General features: G+C 41.0%; 1 protein-coding gene across 1 annotated transcript in view; it reads left to right on the plus strand.

Annotated features, from left to right (window-relative positions):
• b3glctb (beta 3-glucosyltransferase b) overlaps positions 1-18,204 on the plus strand; it is a 32,640-nt gene extending 14,436 nt beyond the window's left edge. The window contains exons 5-15 of the mRNA XM_084565393.1: positions 846-922; positions 1,064-1,175; positions 1,346-1,482; positions 3,225-3,288; positions 5,360-5,476; positions 6,529-6,598; positions 7,745-7,858; positions 12,604-12,703; positions 13,131-13,250; positions 15,750-15,894; positions 16,659-18,204. Of these exons, the coding sequence (XP_084421519.1) occupies positions 846-922; positions 1,064-1,175; positions 1,346-1,482; positions 3,225-3,288; positions 5,360-5,476; positions 6,529-6,598; positions 7,745-7,858; positions 12,604-12,703; positions 13,131-13,250; positions 15,750-15,894; positions 16,659-16,793 (1,191 nt within the window). The 3' untranslated portion in view covers positions 16,794-18,204. The remainder of the gene's footprint in view (positions 1-845; positions 923-1,063; positions 1,176-1,345; positions 1,483-3,224; positions 3,289-5,359; positions 5,477-6,528; positions 6,599-7,744; positions 7,859-12,603; positions 12,704-13,130; positions 13,251-15,749; positions 15,895-16,658) is intronic.
• The last annotated feature ends 572 nt before the right edge of the window (positions 18,205-18,776 follow it).

Below are 18,776 nucleotides of genomic sequence, written 5' to 3' on the forward strand. Positions count from 1 at the left end.
GGATACTGTTCTTTTACTTAGTTGACACTTATAGTTTGGGCTTACTCGTCACATTCAAAAGATTCGTGTAGCAGAAGATTGTTTTTTGTTTTTTTGATCTTCCTACTTTATTATTTATCTCATGGCTGCTCAGTTGTTTCTTGTGATCCTCTGGAGAGCGCCCTACACCTAGTTTTGCAACCTCTGCACTAAGCTTAATATAACAAATTTTATACAAAATAATGAGAATTTAGCCCTGCGATAGACTGGCGACCTGTCCAGGGTGTACCCTGCCTCTCGCCCGATGACAGCTGGGGTAGGCTCCAGCCTCCCCTGTGACCCCTCACAGGACAAGCAGTTACAGAAGATGAATGAATGAGTGAATGAATAATGAGAATCTTTCTGCAGAACATGGGCTTTTATCTTTAATGCCACAAATACATTTTGCTGATAATTGTTTTACACATTTCTTTTTTTTTTTTGTAGCCAACCTTTAAACAATACAGAGCCTCCAAGTGATAAAATACAGTAATTGATTTGAACAGTATACTAACATGCCAGTTCATTAGGTACACTAGTGAGGATGAATGCATTCTAATATGACAGCCTTTCACTAAATCTTACCTTCATGAAGTTTATGGGATTCATTATTTGTTTAAATGTGTTTAAACAAAAGCATTTTGGAGGCTGTTGTGTGTAGTACTATTGAATCATTAGTATATTCAAGTAGCAAATACTTTGTAGACACACAGAGTTTGTACTCTTCATAAATGGTTCAGAATATTCTTCTACTGTATTTTTCATGTGACAGCAGGATAATGGAGAACTGATTTAAATACACTTTTGAAAATGTTAATTTCGTGCAGGGACTCCCAGTTGTTGTTCTACTCCATGAGTTGTCAGAGTATGAAGGGGACTGGAGTATCCTCCCTGCGCTTCCACGGTGAGTGTTGAGCAGACATATTGAGATAATAAACAAATCAAGTGAATCAGATCCAGTGAGGTGTGATTTAATTTAGCCTTAATGACTCCTTTGTGGGGAAAGAAAGGCAAAAAGCTAATGGCCTCTTGTGGATCTTTCCAGTCTCTCTGCCACTTATAGCCAAATAGCATCCTGGTTTTTCTTTGTGGAGGAGGAAACCACAGTCACACTGCCTCTCCTGCTGCAGGTCCTCCAGAGATATCCAGTCCAAGAAGTAAGATTTGCACACACTCACACCCTGAGACGCAGCGGTACTCTTTATTATACAATCTTGATGCTTTTGTGCTCTATGAACATCATGATAGTGATCTATTTTACACCACTGATGTGCATATTAAACAAAATGGGTCAAAATAACTATCTCACTGTACTCAAAATTCACAGGAATGGTTTTTGGGTAAGCGTCTCCATGACAACGAGCCCTCGATCATTCACCACTACGCCTTTTCTGAAGACCCCAGTTCTTTTGGTTACCCTGACCCTGCAGCGGGCTGGGCTGTCAGTGCGCCACTGCAGAAGAGGTGTGTGTATAGATCATAGGCTGTGTATTATACTATATACTGTATTCATTCTAATGGACAGCAGGGTGCAAAAGGAAGACTGATTGTATAGAAGTCTTTTGGGAAAATGACCCTACTTCTCATTTTTGTTATTAATTTTCTTAGTGCACATTTAAATACAAATTTTTACGGTGTGTTTTCAATTCATGGTTAGTTGTTACATTTAGCAGCCTTACGTTTTGCTAACTCTAAAAAGTCAGTCAATAATGACAATGCTTGGTTGTAATCTGGTTGTTTGCTAGCCCAAGCGTCCAAATAAGCGTCCCAACCAGAATTAGAATGAGAATCAGAATGCCTGTTTTGTGTAAGAGCAAAAGAAGACAGTATAAAAAAACCACACTATAACAAACATTATGAAGGTGCAGATAAATATAAAAAATTTGAAAAATATATAAAGAAACGACAACACTCAATAAATACTCGATGGTAATAAAAAGGGCAAAGCGGCAGGAATAAATATGTACACTATATTGCCAGAAGTATTCACTCACCCATCCAAGTAATTTAATTCAGGTGTTCCAATCACTTCCACAGCCGCAAGTATATAGATTCAAGCACCTAGGCATGCAGACTGCTTCTACAAACATTTGTGAAAGAATGGGTTGCTTTTAGGAGCTCAGGGAATTCCATTGTGGTACTGTGATAGGATGCCACCTGTGCAACAAGTCCAGTCGTAAAATTTCCTCGCTGCTAAATATTCCACAGTCAACCAGTCAGTGGTATTGTAACAAAGTGGAAGGAACTCAACCACGAGGTGGCAGGCCACAAAAAAATGACAGTGGTTGCTCAGAGGTCGCCAACTTTCTGCAGAGTCAATCGCTACAGACCTCCAAACTTCATGTGAACTTCAGACTGGCTCAAGAACAGTGCGTAAAGTCGAGACGCGTTCTCTGGAGTGATGAATCACGCTTCTCCATCCGGCAATCTGATGGCCGAATCTGGGTTTGACGGTTGCCAAGAGAACAGTACTTGTCTGGCTGCATCGTGCCAAGTGTGAAGTTTGGTGGAGGGGGGGATTATGGTGTGGGGCTGTTTTCCAGGAGCTGGGCTTGGCCCTTTAGTTCCAGTGAAAGGAACTCTGAATGCTTCAGCATACCAAGAGACTTTGGACAATTCCATGCTCCGAACTTTGCGGGAACAGCTGGAATGGCCCCTTCCTGTTCCAACATGGCTGCACACCAGTGCACGAAGCAAGGTCCATAAAGACATGGATGAGAGAGTTTGTTGTGGAAGAACTTGACTGGCCTGCACAGAGTCCTGACCTCAACCTGATAGAACACCTTCGGGATGAATTAGAGTGAAGACTATGAGCCAGGCCTTCTCGTCCAACATCAGTGTCTGACCTCACAAATGCGCTTCTGGAAGAATGGTCAAAAATTCCCATAAACACACTCCTAAACCTTGTGGAAAGCCTTCCCAGAAGAGTTGAAGTTGTTATAGCTGCAAAAGGTGGGCCAACGTCATATTAAATTTTATGGATTAAGAATGGGACGTCACTTAAGTTCATATCTAGTTTTGTTGTAAAGATCTTGTAAACAGTTTTTAAATCACCTGAATCTTCCAATGACTGCACCATCACACCACCGTAATGACAGAAAACATAAATTTTGATAAGACTTCTACAACTTGCTAATGGACGCTCCTATATGATATTGGAAAGTTCACAATTTTTCCTCTCTTTCTTTGACTCTCATGTGTTTCAGACTGGCTGAGCGGATCCCACACGAGAATCTCAAGTCAGATTTTACCATCGACTTAAAACATGAGGTACTTTGAAACAATTTCCAGTGAATCCTTGTCATCTTTCATCTCCTGTCTATCACTATAACAAGATAATTGCAGTTAATCAGTGTTTTTGGTTCAGTTCTACTTTTTGCCGGCACATCTGCTGTGAAACTTGACATCCGTGTCATCTTACGGGCTGCCTGCTGAGCAGAAATGCTTGGATATTTTATAATGACAGACAGTTTTCCCCTGGCGACTGACTAGTCTTTAGCTGAAAAGCTCTCCTGACTCCCTGCAGCTTTTTCTGCCTACAGCTGTTGATAGATCTGTTATTATGTTATCAATGCTAAACATTTACGTGTATGTGTGTGAGTGTGAGTGTGAGTGTGCGTCAAGAGGGGGCTGAATATGCATGAGGAGTCAGTTACACTCCTTTGCAGCACAAGCAGCAATTCATTCTTTAAAAAGCACAGGATTATGTGCGTTTTTTTTGTGTGTTTTTTTCTCATGTTTAGTGTTTGAAGGTTTGTCTTAACATTAGAGTAAACTCAAGGTCAAAGTAAAGTTGTATTTTTATTTACAGACATGAATTCACACCGTTACTCTTCCTTTCATTAAACTGAGAAGAACTGGTATCATTGAAATGCATAACGTGAGTCTTAAACTTTGAGCTGTGCATTGGAAATTCTTAAATGTCTTAGAGAAAACTTGGAGAACTTAAATCATTTGCCATTTAAGTGAATGTATGTGGATTCAGCTGTGTGTGTGTGTTTTTGTACAGCTATCTTTCTGGGGACCAGTTTAAGTTTTATCCAAATGAGGACATTTGTGCAAAGTGAGGACATTTTGGCTGTCCTCACTACTTTGTAAGGCTTTTTGAGAGTTGAGACTTGGTTTAAGGGTAAAGGTTTTAATTAGGTTATGGTTAGGACTGGTGTAAGGGTTAGGGTTCGCCATTGAGAAGGTCCGGGTTAGGGGCTAGGAATGCATTACGTCAATGGATGTCCTCACAAAGATAGCCATAAAAACTTGTGTGTGTGTGGATTCTATACCACATTATTGACCATAAGTTTAACAGTCAGGGCTGCAACAAATGATTATTTCTTCCATCCATTAATTTGTTTGGATTTAAATTGTCAATAAATCCTTTTGCTAAATAAATAATAACTACAAGTTCTAGCGTCAGCCTTTTATACATTTTCTCACGAAATATAGTAATTAAGAAGTCATTTAATCAGGAAATATGTTGTTTACTACATTCTGCCAATAATTAGCATGCGCTGTGTTGAGTATGATTTCAACTTCATTTGTGCTGATTGTAAGTGGAAATGCACCTGTACCACATTGGCTTGGAGCTGAGTGTGTGTGCATAAACAAGCTGCTCACAACTTACAAATGCACCGGAGAGCAGTACTGCTGCAGTATCCATTAGCATCTTCTCTAGGGAGTGTTTGTTCAGTTCTTGTCTGAAAAACAATGATGAGGACACAACTGCTACACCCAGGCACTGACTACCAATCAAGCATCTGACAAAAGTCACCAGTCCAAATACTGACACTGCTGTCTTGTTCGGAGGTCTCAAAGCTGGGGGATTGTCTCTGTAGAAATGTTGTTGTGTAGTGATTGTGCTGCCCTAGTAGGCCTTTTCATTTTCACAAAGTCCATTCCGAACAAAGTATTTCCACTGTTTACTGATTACTGTCCATGGGCAGTTTGGATAGTTAATACATTTATGGCATAGTTTTTTTTGTATATACTTTGTATTTCTATTTTTTTGTTTTTTTGTTCCTTAAAAGTGTCTTGTACAGATCATGCTGCTCACTTGTGCCTTAAATTGTCCCATGGGGACAAATACATTTTTCTGAATCTGAATTTTATCATGTCTCTGTTTAAAGAATTCCTACACTTCTGATGATTCGTTCAACGCGTCATTGTAGCACTAATGTCAGCACTTTATCTCAGTGTGTAAGAGATGTAACTGTATTTTTGCAACTTCTTAGTTTTTGTAAAAGTTGAGCTTTCTTTAACTTCAGAAAAGTCAAATATTGTGATTCACAGCTACAGCTGGTATTCCGCAAAGCTCATGTTTGTCTTCATGTTTGTCCTTGTTTAGGTTGCTTTGTATATTTGGGAGGAAGGAAATGGTCCACAGCTGACAGCAGTTCCAGAGTTTTGCACTGAGCCGAAAGACAACTGTGCTACCACATTTACGAACTACATGCCCAACTGTGTATGTATAATCAAATCTAAGTTCTTGTGTGTTTGGGTGAACGCACATGACCATTAAATTGTGTATTTGAGTATGGGTGTAAGTGACCACTGAATGAAATTACAATGACATTTCCTCATTTCAGATTATTTTTTTAATCAATAGCTTAAAAGTGAGTGATGGTATTTCTGGACTCTAGATGTACAACTCACACCGGCAAGAGTATGTTTTGAGGCTTGTAATTGTTAAACTGTCTCCAATAATTGCCTCAGATCATCGCAGTGTTTTCCACAAAATTTTATGCTGTTTGTTTGTTTTCAGTTGTCAGCTGAGCACATTGTTTAGTCATCCTTCTAGTGTGGAATAGTCACTTTTAACCACATTTAACCACATTCGACTTTTAACTACATTTGACAACATTAAATATTGTACATTAAATGTTATAGATTTATAACTCAGCTGTCCAGCTGAGTTATAAATCTATAACAGTGAGCACATTAAGCATTGTGCCACAGCCAAGGCCTGTTGTACAGGAATACTAATAGAAAGATCCTATGGGACTGCAAGGATGACTGAGCTGAGTCAGACTGGAGGCTAATCGGAAACCGAGTAGACAGTCCCCCGCACTGTGGGATGAAAGATGACTGCAGCATTTGTTTGTTGACTTGGAACAGGGCAAATACAAACGGATGCTTTTCAGAATAAATGACACAAGGCTAACAAAGGAAGTGGGCTCACAGTGATCGTCTGACAAACTTGACTGATACATAAAATCTTGATTTTTGCTCTTCTTAAATATGAAAGCAAGATTTATGTTTAGTAAAGCTAGGTAGATCTTATGTTTGGAGCTCATACATCATGAAGCACATATTCTTTCTTATGACAGAACATGATTTAATTTATGACTTGACCATGACTATTTTTGAGCAGCCTGTATTTGGAATTCATCAGCGGTGTGAGAAGATCAAATGTAGTTCAAACCAAACTGCCTATTTCATCCAGTAGTACACTCCTGTTGAAATGCAACCCTTTACAGTCACAGTTTATACTCTTTCTCTTCTCCTCTTCTCTAGGGGGATCCAGTGTCGAAGAACGATGTATTTGTTGCAGTGAAAACCTGCCAAAAATTCCACTCAGCGCGAAGTGAGTGTATCACTCATTGAATTACTCATTAAAACGTATTATGAAATGCTGTGGTGGGAGAACCTGCATTTGAAAAGCATGAATCCATTAATGTGAAATTAATTAATTTTATGGATTTATGCTCCTACTTAAGCTGATAATTAGCAGTATTATTAGTAAAATGAGCTCAAAAATTAAACACATTTTTACTGATGTAGATCTGAAGTGTAACTCAACTATTCTTGTCAAATAATAGAAAATAATTCACATTTATATACACTTTCTCCTCCTCTTACCTCATTGTCATCTAGTGTAAACTGTAAAAGCACCCTCTGATGTTGTTGGTTGCCACCACGATCTCTATAAAGAGAGAGGGAGATGATTATGAGAATAAAATTAAAATGGAGATTGCAGGACATTTAGCTGCAAAAGTTTTACTACACTGCTTATATTTTTCACTGCCTTTTTCACCGTCTACTTGCTAAACAGTCTGCTTGTCATTCAGTCCTAGTTAACCTGTCAGGTAAAAACTACCTGTTTAAATTCACAGGCTCATCTAGACTGTCTGCTGAAATTGCAATGGTTTGTGTAATTATCCAAAACACTGATGTCTGCTTTAAGGTCAAAATGAGCCGGCAGTTAGGGACCAGTTATTTATTTATTTATTTTTTTGTTTAAGCAATGAACATAATGAAAAGTGGAAAGAACAGTGTGTGATTAAATTTTCGGTGATTTGGCTGTTACATTAAATTCAGGTTATTAGAATTGCATAGCAAGGTGTCACCGTGTGCTCTGTACAACTGATTAATTAAAGGATGCGTTTCAGAATAAATGAATACAAAGTTTGTCCCACTTGTCTTCGATCAGATTTAATTAAGTTTGATTAAGCTGTAATTGGGAATAACTATTTTGTAGCTACAGTGTCTAGCTCAAACTGCAGCGACGGATCATGTAGTTATCCAGTGTCTTGGTTGAAGAATATTTGGAATATTTTTTTTCCTCTCTTCTGGCTGGAAGCGGTAGACATTTTTAATTAGAAGATCTGGCAGTTATCAAGCTGTGATTCAGTAACCACAGCTCTGTACGGCACAGAGATGATGTTGTTTGAGCTTAAATTTGAATCCCCACTCATGTCTCTTTATACCTTTCTCCCTTTTGCCCTGGCAGTACCAGTCGTGAAGGCAACCTGGGAGAAAGACGCTGGGTTTTTAGAGTATTACAGCGATATCACTGATCCCTCCATACCTACAATCAGTCTGGGATTGCCCAATACCGAGAGAGGTGAGTTTATCAGCAGCAATGTTTACTGATTACTGACTTTCAGATCTAGGGGGCAATATGGGGATCCGAAAAGAGCTGGGAAAGAAATTGTAGATTATGGGCAGGTTCAGACCTTGCATTAAGATCCAATCTGGGCTATCCGATCGCAAGTGACCACCTTTTTGGTACAGCAGCGGTTGTCTAATGGATCTCTACTGCTGCTTCAGAACCCAGAACAGCGCTGACACCCTTGGTGTAAAGTTATTATTTATTGATCTTTGCCCTGACTTTAGTTAGACGTGCACAAAATTCAGATTATAACGCCAACCCTGGAAGTTTCCTTACACACCGTAATGTCCAGTAATAAAGTTAAACAAAGACATCAGTGATTGTGAAAATACGTAACACGCTTCTCCTCATACATCAACATGACTAGATCAGTAATTAACACAGAATCACACACATGTTCTCATATTAAACACTTTCATTTATAAATTCTCAGGAAGCATTGTGTTCACACTACCAAAGGAATCTGGACACATGGCGACCCAGACCAACTCCAAATGTGGTCAGAGATCGGATCTCTAAAATACAATCTCACTACATCTCGGGGGTGTCCACACCTGTCTAAAACGTGATCGGATCGGCCAGATTGGGTTTTAATGCAAGGTCTGAACTGGCCCTAAAAGGACATTGGGCCGCCTGTAGCTATGGTGACACTGGCCACAAGAGGCAGATTGAAAATGGGTTGGTGGACGGTAGCAGACAAATCACCTATAGGTGATGTGTAGCTTGAGGAGACCTGCAAATGCTGACATGAATGTATGCATGGTTGCGTAGGTCAGCTTTGTCCCTTGACATGCTGAGTGGGAAACTTTCTGTTTTCTGCCATATTGTGACCATTTTATTCAACAACTCAACGCTCGCATCGTTCACACAGAAGACCAGATGACCACTCTGAAGCCAGCCAGACTAGGGACCAGAAAAACTGTTCCTGCAAAATTCAGAGGAGGAGACGGAGAAGATCGAGAGGTGTAATAAAACGATGAGGGGAAAGAGCTGGGTACAGATCACAGAGATTGATGGAGAAGAAGAGATATAAGCCGTACATCCCTTCTATCAGGACGGGCAGTGTGAGCTGAACAATAAGATGGATGATCTAAAGGCCCTAGTGCGAAATCATGCAGCATATTACAGCCAGTGCGGTTTTGTGTGTTTCACAGAGACACAACTTAAGAAAATACTCCCATTGGATCTCAGGAGATTTGTGTGGACAGGAACAAATCTGACAGTGGCAAGAGAAGGGAAGTGAAAAACTGGCACACTGCAGTGGGTGGTGAGATCCTTTAAATGTGGGTTGTTAGGAAGGCATTCATTTTATTGCGCTCAGTTGCTGACATGAAAAGTGACAAACGTGTTGAGAATGAAAAACGAACAGAAGAAGTTTAAGCAGCCGGTTCCTGTGTTTCTGCTACTCAGCTCGGCAGACAGAACATAAAATATCCCAGTCTGTCAGATAGTGGTTTGTCGCTCTAATCTGATGTCCTAATCTGACGTGGTGAGGTTATATGGAGGATGGTTTCCAAAGCTTTTCGACAATCTGAAAGAAGCATGGCTCCTAATGTGAACTCACAGGAAATAGAAAGTCATTTTACCTCTCGAGGACTGAGGTATAACGCTTGTAACTTTTGTCCTCATGCACCTTCTGAAGCGCACCACAGTGTATGGACAAACAACTCAAAAGACGAGGGAGTCCAACAAAATCACTTCAGTAACTGCAAAGCAATTTCTCTTTCCAGTGAAGAGATGACACTTGATTGTAATAGGCACTTGGGCGAAAAAAACAATAACTGCACTAAAAAACAGCTTCAGGTACAATGGGAGGGACACCAGTTTTATCTTGGTATTGATTTTATTCTTATCTGAGACGCCCTTGATTACATCACAGATGTGTCTGTGTCACTCTGTCTCATGCATTTTGAAGTCCATTCACACAACAGGGATCTGATACAGTGTCAACCACACCCCCATCTCTTCCTCTTGTTCATTCTATTATTCTTCCTATAACATGCTCTGTCCTGACTTTTTTGTATTTCCCCGCACTCTCTTATACTTTTCTTTTTCCCCGTGCACTTGTCCATGAACTGGGAAGAAATCCAGACAGCCAAGTAAATATAACTTCCGCACAATTTGGCTGCATCCCAGGAATGCCCATATGTCTGCCCCTCTCCAGCTCATCACTTTTACTCTCAGCTTCTTCCAAATGCCGTTGTGGATCCAGTTTAGTCCCAAATTACTTTAACAATTTCCAGGTCTTCCAGGAGATCTCAATTTCCTGGCATCTGCTGGACAAAAAGATAGCAGTTCACTCCTATCCTTTAACTGCAGCGTTGGAGATCTTCCTAATTGGTGGAGGACAGATGGTCTAAGGAGTCAGGTCAACAACTCCAACCCTTACGGAGCTCAGTTGAAAGACGTCACCGCCGTCCTTCAGACAGAAGCATCAACTCCCAGTCTGCTGAAAAGTCTTGAGTAGCTGCTGCCTCGATGAAAGTAAAAATCTGCCAAATCCCACAATCTCTTTCAACTTGGAAAGGAGTCAGGAATGACAACATCACTTTCCCTGTAGACAGCAAGAACATCCCTTTTTTGGCCGACCAACCTGTGGGACCTGACCTGTCTGTCAAAGCCCAAGTTTCCACATGACTCAAGTGGAATGAGACATACAGAGGAGACGAGGCCATCAGTCAACTGAAGGACCAGGAGATGGCACGTCTGGTTTCAGACAAGGAACAGCATGTAAGAGAAGAGCTGTGACCGGCAAGCTGAACAACCTGTTATGTGGAGGATGCACCATACAAGGCCAAGCTACTTTTTCAGGGCCCACATATAATACTCCTAGCAGTTTTCACCTCTGTTTTGCTTCAGAGGAGGACATTCGGGAACGGGAACATTCACCCAGCGGCTCCTGAAGTGTCTTCTGATCACAAGCTCTAAGCTGAGACAGGCTTTCAAAAAACTTGCAGTGCAAAAAAATAAAAATTAAGGGAGCTTCTGCCTCGAGAAAAAGCAAAGAGAAAGCATGGGGCTGGCTGCAGGGGGTGGTAGACATACGTTTGTAATGCCGCTACGCCACCTCGTGAAGTTCGGATTAAAGGAGCAAAACATCAGTGAAGGCTCCTGGCTAACAATATTGCAGTCGACACAGTGGCACAGTTGGAGATGAACCAGGCAGAAATGCCCGGGAGGTGTACCCACCTGTGCTCACAACTAGCGAAGAGCATCTTTTTCTTTGTAGTTTGACATCCTGTGTACTTTTATCCATTTTGTTAAAGCACCTCATTAGTTGCATGCTCAGGGGAATAAAAGCAAAAGCGATGCCTCTGCCTCCTCCTATCTTCATGTGTATATCTTTGTACTGTACTGTTTATTGACTTTTCAAACAATCTTTCTCAGATCATGCTTTTGTGAGAAAGTTTGTGTGAATCTAACAGCTTATGATCATGAATCAGAGCCAGCTGAATACACATTTCTCACCATCAGACTATCAGATGGCCCTTCTCTTGACTCGTAACAAGCTCTCCGCTGGCTGATAGAAAACAAAGAATGGTTGCATGAGAAAACCAGCCGTGTTTATACTCCGTCTTTTCAGTATGCAGGCATGCAAACTCCTCACCTTTCGGCGAAATTCGCCGTTTTCAATCCAAATTGGGTGACTTATGTGATTCGTGCAAATCCGAGGAGAAAATATTTGGGGGGGGGGGGGGGGGGGGGGGGGGGTAGCCTACTCGTTGACTTTTATTTTAATATATTTTAATAATATAATAATATAATGTTCTATATACCGTAAATCCTCTAATATTGGCCTGTATTCCATTAGCGGCCGGGTCTCCAACATTTGCCGGTCTCGCTGTCAGCGGAGGTAAATAAAGGCCGGTCATCTCGGCGGGTCAGGGTTTCGGCGGCACGGTGTGGGAGGATCCCCTCAGCGGGACCTCTCCCCGGCGTCGGCCGGCCCCCGCCGGGCGCATTTCCTCCGTGGCGGTGCGCCGCGACCGGCTCTGGGTCGACCTGGAAGTGCTCGGGGCGAAGGTGGCTCGTCGGCTCCGGCCGCGAGCTTTACAGCGACCCCCCGCATCTCACTTGGGGTCCCTGGGGTCGTGGAATCAGTGCTCACTGCGCCCTCTCTCCGTGCGGGGAGGGACGGGTCCCACTCGCTCCCGGCGCGACTGCCGACCGGCAGCGGACTCACTGTCCTCAGTGCGCTCCGACCGCGTCGCGCCGCTCATTTGTTGTTAATATTCTGTATGCATACCATGTTATGGTAACGGTACGTTTTCAATAAATGAACCTAGTATTTTATAGGTTCAAATAGACACAAAATCTTGTTTTTATTCATTCTACTCGTAGTTCGTTTTGCTCAAATAGAAATTAAGGCCTGCCTCTAATTCTGGCCTCCTTCCAATAAAGGCCTGGACCGCGATGTGCTTGAGTAAAATAAAGGCCCGGCAGTGAAATATGCCCTTCAGGCCCGAGGAAAAACAGTTTCAAAAGTTTTTTTTTTGGTAAAAATTAGTGAATTTGTAGTCTGTTGTCTTTGTAAATCTCTGTTTACCAAGGGGGGGGGGGGGGGGGGGGTGTTCGTGGCCATTTCCCTCTTCACACTCTTCTCACCTTTTTGACCCCTGACCAGTTTGCATGCCTGAGTATGACCACAGATCCGCTGCTCGAATAGAGTTTTTTGTCTGCGTGTTTTACTCCTGAAGGACACTGTGGGAAGACATTTGCCATCCTGAGGCGGTTCATGAGTGGCGCTGTGCCAAAGACCGACTGGCTGCTCATTGTTGATGATGATACTCTCATCAGGTAACTTAAAACCGTTTTTGTTTTACCCACTGCTAGTTTAGCCCACTGCATAAGCATAGCACCTATGAAACAAACCGGAAATTAAATATGCCCTTGACTTACATCGTGAGGTTGAAATGTGTGCTGCTGGTGCATCGCATGAATGAAAATAAGAAAAAGTCTTAACTAATACACCTGACTAAACATAGTTTTTCAATACATTTAAATGTAATTTCCTGTACTCCTCACCTCAGAGTGAATGAAGAACATTTAAATGGTAATTTCTTCACGTTTCTTCTTGTTATTTATGAAAAGGTTGCTGCAGACGCTCACACAGGTGCCTTCACTTGCTCACCTCTGCTCATGTTCATAAACCAATTTGGTCTATAAAAGTGTGCCTTTTTTTTTCCTGTTGGATGCTGACATCTGATCATCTGCCTGTGTACAGTTTGCCCCGGTTGCGGCGTCTGCTGCGTTGCTACGACCCAAAGGAAGCAGTGAGCCTCGGGGAGAGATACGGCTACGGCTTGGCTCAGAACGGATACAGCTACACCACGGGAGGAGGAGGGTGAGGTTGCGGGGTGAAGGGAATACGGTTGCGCTGTCGCTGTTAATGTGTTCAGATAGAACGCGAAAATGTTGAAACCCTTTAGAGTGGTTGGAAGTTAACCATCATTTCTGAGGTACTCTGTGATTCAGCTCAACCGCAAACATGTATCTGGTAAGATGATTGCTCATTCTAAAAAAAAGAAGCTCTGAAAGTCTGAGACAGGGTGTGTCAGAGAAATACCAAATTTCATCAAAATATCCACTGGCAGACTTAATGACAATGCCTGAATTTATCAACTGAAACCACCATGACTAAATGAAAACAATGTAGTTCTTCTAGAGAGAAATGAATTGGTCACTTTGAGAAAATATTTTTTTGGAATCAGCATCTATCAGTTAAGTGACATTGCACTTTAATTCCACATTGGATTATGGCTCTATCTGAGGCAACTACTGCTTTATCTGAACCCGCAACTTGTTAAAGTGGGAGTGAAGCTCCTATGGAAGTTTTTAACAGTGAAACAGGAAAGCAAATGAAAAAGCTTTACTTTGTATGTGACCTTTCATACCAATATTGAATGAAATATACTGAATTACGGAAAACTTTTCTTCAGAACGACAAATAACCCATTGCACAGAGGTTTCAGAGGGGTTGACACATGATGATATCAAACAGGTTTAGATGTTTGGAGAACTATAGATCGATCGTCCACTGACAGGAGAAGTTAATAACATTGACCAACTTATGACAATGTTCGTCTGGGAAACTTTTGTACCTGGCATTCATGTGGATGTTACTTTGACATGAAGCACCCACCTAGATCAGACCAGGCACCCCCGTCCCACAGCAATGACACTTGATGGCAGCAGCCATCCCCAGAACACTAGGGGTTGAACGACTTCCGATTTTTTAAAGTCTACTAGTCGATGACGTCACACATAAAAGCACAGTAGAAAGTAATGCTTTGCAGCAATGAAATCTATATTCTTGACCTGAATACATATTGTAGCATCTCACACAAAAGAAGCTATGTAGGCTTTTCTGCAAGGTAACTGAAGCTTGAACACAAACTACTGTTGGCTGTAGACCACGTCAACACCATAAACACCGTCTTCTAATATGTGGCTCTTGCTCAGCAAGAAAAAAACGCTCTACAACCACAGCAACAATGTCAACTAATGGAACACAACAGAAGTGATCATAAACACATGACCTTATCAATACTATGCACTGCAGATATGTTTAGCCTATATAAATCGTCACCGTCAATAGCGTTTAATAGTACTTCACAGCGTCCCGGGATAAAAAAAAGCAGTATATCTTCCAAACCTTTACCGTGTATAGCAGCTTATGGTCTAATAACTTTATACAGTGAAATTCACCAACAAACTGTTGATGTGCAGGAGCCTTATCTCTGTTACTGAAGTTGTTTTTTTTTTTTTTTAATTACATTGAAACAATAAATACAGAACACAAGAACACAAAAGGAAAATACACACACAAAAAGGGACACAATTCATTATCCTCAGTCTTTTAAACTAGGCCTTAGTGCATACCATTTTCTTTCATACTCCTTGGTCTTTTGCTGTCTATTTGCGATAATACCCTCTAACTTAAAATAATGTTTCAAAAGGGAGAGAAAATTAAACAATGTCAAAAATTCTTTTCCTTTCAATTCAAAAATAAATCTCTTACCCAGTAAAATAACTGTATTTAAAACACTTGGACATCCATTTCTTAATTCACCAAAGATGATTGTTTGAGGGCACATTGAAAATACAAGGGAGTTTAAAGCTAACCATTTTTCCAGGGTCATCCAAAACATAGCCACATGTGGACAAAACCAAAAAAGATGCAAAATATCTTCAATTTCAGTTTTACAGAAACGACAGTTTTGGTCCTCTTGTAACCCCCAGATGCAAAGCATTTTTCTTGTGGGCAAAATTTTATATGTTACTGAAGTTGTTAATTGACTGTTGTTGAGAGGATTTGGACCGTTCCTCTGCTAGCGTTAGCGGATGCCTTTTCAGATTCAGGACTGACTTACATATTTTGAATGTCACGGTCGAAGGGGCTTCATCTTTAGTGAAGTATTTCCACACACTTGATGAGCTGTTGCTAGGTGAAGCAATGAACCACTGGGCTCCTCAACTGTCTTCTCACAGTTGTTATTGTCACGTGATCGGCAACTAGTCAACTTCTTGCTTAGTGCGTCATGGCACAGCAGTAAAGTCAACTAGTGGACTAGTCGGTACAACCACTAGCACACACACAAAAACGGTTTAGGAGCACAAGGTGTTGATCTGGCCTTCAAATTCACTAGATGTCAAATTGATCGAGTATCTGTGGAATGATCCACAGAGGCCCCTCCCCTCAACCCATAGGACCCAAAGGCCCCCACTAACAACATCCTGTTGCCAGACACCACAGGACACCCTCAGAAGGCCCATGTCCATTCTCTGATGAATCACAATTGTTTGGGATACCTGATGAGTGTATATGTGTGTGTGTTTTTAGGATGGTGCTCAGTAGGAGAGCGGTGTCCAGGCTGCTGTCTAGTGGTTGCAGCTGCTACACTGATGATGCCCCTGATGACATGGTGCTGGGCAGGTGTTTCACTTCCCTCCGTGTTCCCATCACACACAGTCCACTGTTTCACCAGGTAGAGAACAACACACACACAAGTATGCGCTCTTAACATGATTGTGACAAACTCCCTTAACTGCACTTGTGCCCGTTACGCCCTAAACATTTAGATATACTTTAAAAGAGCAAGACCAGAAGGACTCATTGTTCACCACTGTATTTATATTACAGCTGCCAGAGTTTCCTTTAATTTCCTACGAGGAGTTTGATATGCAGCAGAAAAGTCATAAAATATATACTGGAAAAAACAGGACAAACTTCTCTGCTTATGTTTCTTTTTTCTTTGCGGTAAATTCCAAATAATAATCTATTAGCTACTTAGTTTGTGGGACATCCTCTATGAGACTTTCACCTGGTTTGTGTCTGCGTCTTTGCTCATTTTACAAAGCCATCTGTTGCCCTGCTTGCACTGAGGCGAGCAAGGAATAACACTAAATAAGACCAAAGTGCCCCAAGTGTTGATGTGGGCCAGATTTAAGGTTTCAGAGGGGCTGATATCAGACAGATTTAGATGTTTGGAGAACTATCTAAGAGATTAACCTTTATCCAGTTTCAGATGATGCTCAGCAGGACGCCTTCTTCATGTTTGCTTTCTCTAAATGTAGGTGGTTTAAAGACAGAACGAAAGCCTGCGGGCTATGCAGGTTATTACAACAGAATATTGAGCTGTGCTACCCCGCGGGCAAAGGACAAATTGTTTGTCGCAGTGGGATTCTCCTGAAAAAGTGAAACTTGAATCATTTTGCAGACACATATATGGGCTTGTTTTTGATATTATAGGCCCGACCGGATGACTACTCTGAGACATTGATCTCCTTGCAGCAGGCAATCTCCTTCCACAAGCACTGGAATATAGATCCCATGGCTGTCTACAAATACTGGCTGGAGGACACACACCAACGTGATGAACTGTAGAAACACTGATTAGATATAGTAAATATACTGTAGACAAGCAATGAATCCAAAAAAAAAAAAAAAAACAGCACCTGGAAGTTTTGCCCTGAAACATAACTCTTACAAGCCTAAATAACCTGCTTTGATCAATATTTCAACACCAACATTGAATCATGCATGATTTTGTGCAATGGAAAAGTGCCACACTGGTTTTTAGCCTCATTTAGCTCATTGTTTTAATGGCCTACATTGTCCTTGGCTGTCCAAACAATGTGTAGACCCTGTTTGACAACGGCAGTGGCTCAGCGAAGCTACTGCTTTGAGCTGAATTCAGCCAACAGCATGTGGACACGACGACGATTGTTGTCTTCAGCGCTGGTTTGTATTTGGGAAAAGTGGAAAACTGATGTGGTGATACTAGAAGAGGAAAAGCGAGGGGAGTCTGTGGATACATTGCCAAAACCCTTGGGAATTCATCAAATAGTGTCTTAGTGTCACTGCTTTCGCTTTACAAATCAAATTTCAACAAAACCACAAATCAACATGTCATTTATTCAGACTGTGTTCATGTATTTATGATAATGTAAAGCTGTTTAACAGGTGGGTGATTAAATGTTGAATGAGGTTGAACGTGTGACTGAACTGTGCTGTGAAAGTGTTTATTTAGCCCGGTCATCTGCAAGGGAGGGAGGGAAGCATACAAACAAAGCAATAGGAAATAAGCAAGAATAAAAATACAGAAACAGATGCTGATGCTACTAAGATAAATTAAGAACAGAGGCAGACAAAATAATACCACAGAGGGCTCCGGTGGAGACAATCAGTCCAGAAGATGAACAACCAAATGAAAGCCCTTTGTTGCAGCTCATGAGAGAACTGCACTAGTTTGTTTTCAATTTTAATTAGTCCAAATGGCAGTTTTCGGCACTGCAAATGTTCTTTCTTGTGATTTAAAATTCACTATATATGTATAGAGGATAACAAAAGTTTCATTTGACACTGCATTCACAATTGTCCTGATTTTCAGATTCCTCTGTTTTAGTTTGACTTTAAATGGCAACCAAGCAACAAGAACAACATAACCCCTTTTCTGTTCATAAGGGTTCATTGTGTTAATTTACGCTTCAGGCAAATACATTTGCTTGTTTGTTTTCTTACTGAAAGCTGAGATGAGAAGATCGATACCAGTCTGAAATCAGTTAGCTAACTATGACGGTGTCTGCGGACCTTAACATAAAGATTTACCTGGCTCTGATTTAACATATTCTATCTCATTAAACAGTATGTAACAATTCTTTATTTCACATTGATTAAACAGATACGTAATATCGAACCATTCCTTTGCGCTTTTTTAAAATTATGTATATTTTGGAAACTAAATTATTCTTGAAAAACGTATGCGAATGTGATCGTGTGTGAAAGGAGCAATGCTCGATAGAATTTGGTTGAATTTTATTTTTGATCCGTGAACATAAAACTGCGTGGATGTGCGTGGATGGGTGTAATTACAACCCACAGCTGACAAGCCTGCATTATAAAAAATCAAATAAAATTTAAAAAAAGCAATTTTGCAGCTGTTTTTGTGAATATGTGAATATTTTTGCATCGTTTGCTGAAAACCTGCCAGTTCCTTGAATTAAATCCTTTTTTAAAAGTCATTTCAAAATAAAATATTCATTGGGTTTAACAGATCTTTTTTTTTGTGTGCGTGTGTTAATTTTTTGCATCAGAAAAAAACGTTTGTGCGAAGGATGTGAGAATCACACGTACAGAACATATTTTTGGTGGAAAATATTCACTCAAAAAATAGATTTGATCACAAGAGGACCATTTCGGTTAAAACAAGTGACGGGTGTTCGTCAGCTTTTGATCGACATCACTTTACTGCAGTTTCCTCATTGCTTCTTTAACTCTCACTTCCATCTCATGCTTCAAAAAGCACAGAAATGCAAAACGAAAGGCTAAAATGAGACGTCCTTTAAGGTCACCGGCTGATTGGCACAC

The sequence above is a fragment of the Chelon labrosus genome, assembly GCF_963514085.1.
Source record: "Chelon labrosus genome assembly, chromosome: 17".
Classification (NCBI taxonomy): Eukaryota; Metazoa; Chordata; class Actinopteri; order Mugiliformes; family Mugilidae; genus Chelon; species Chelon labrosus.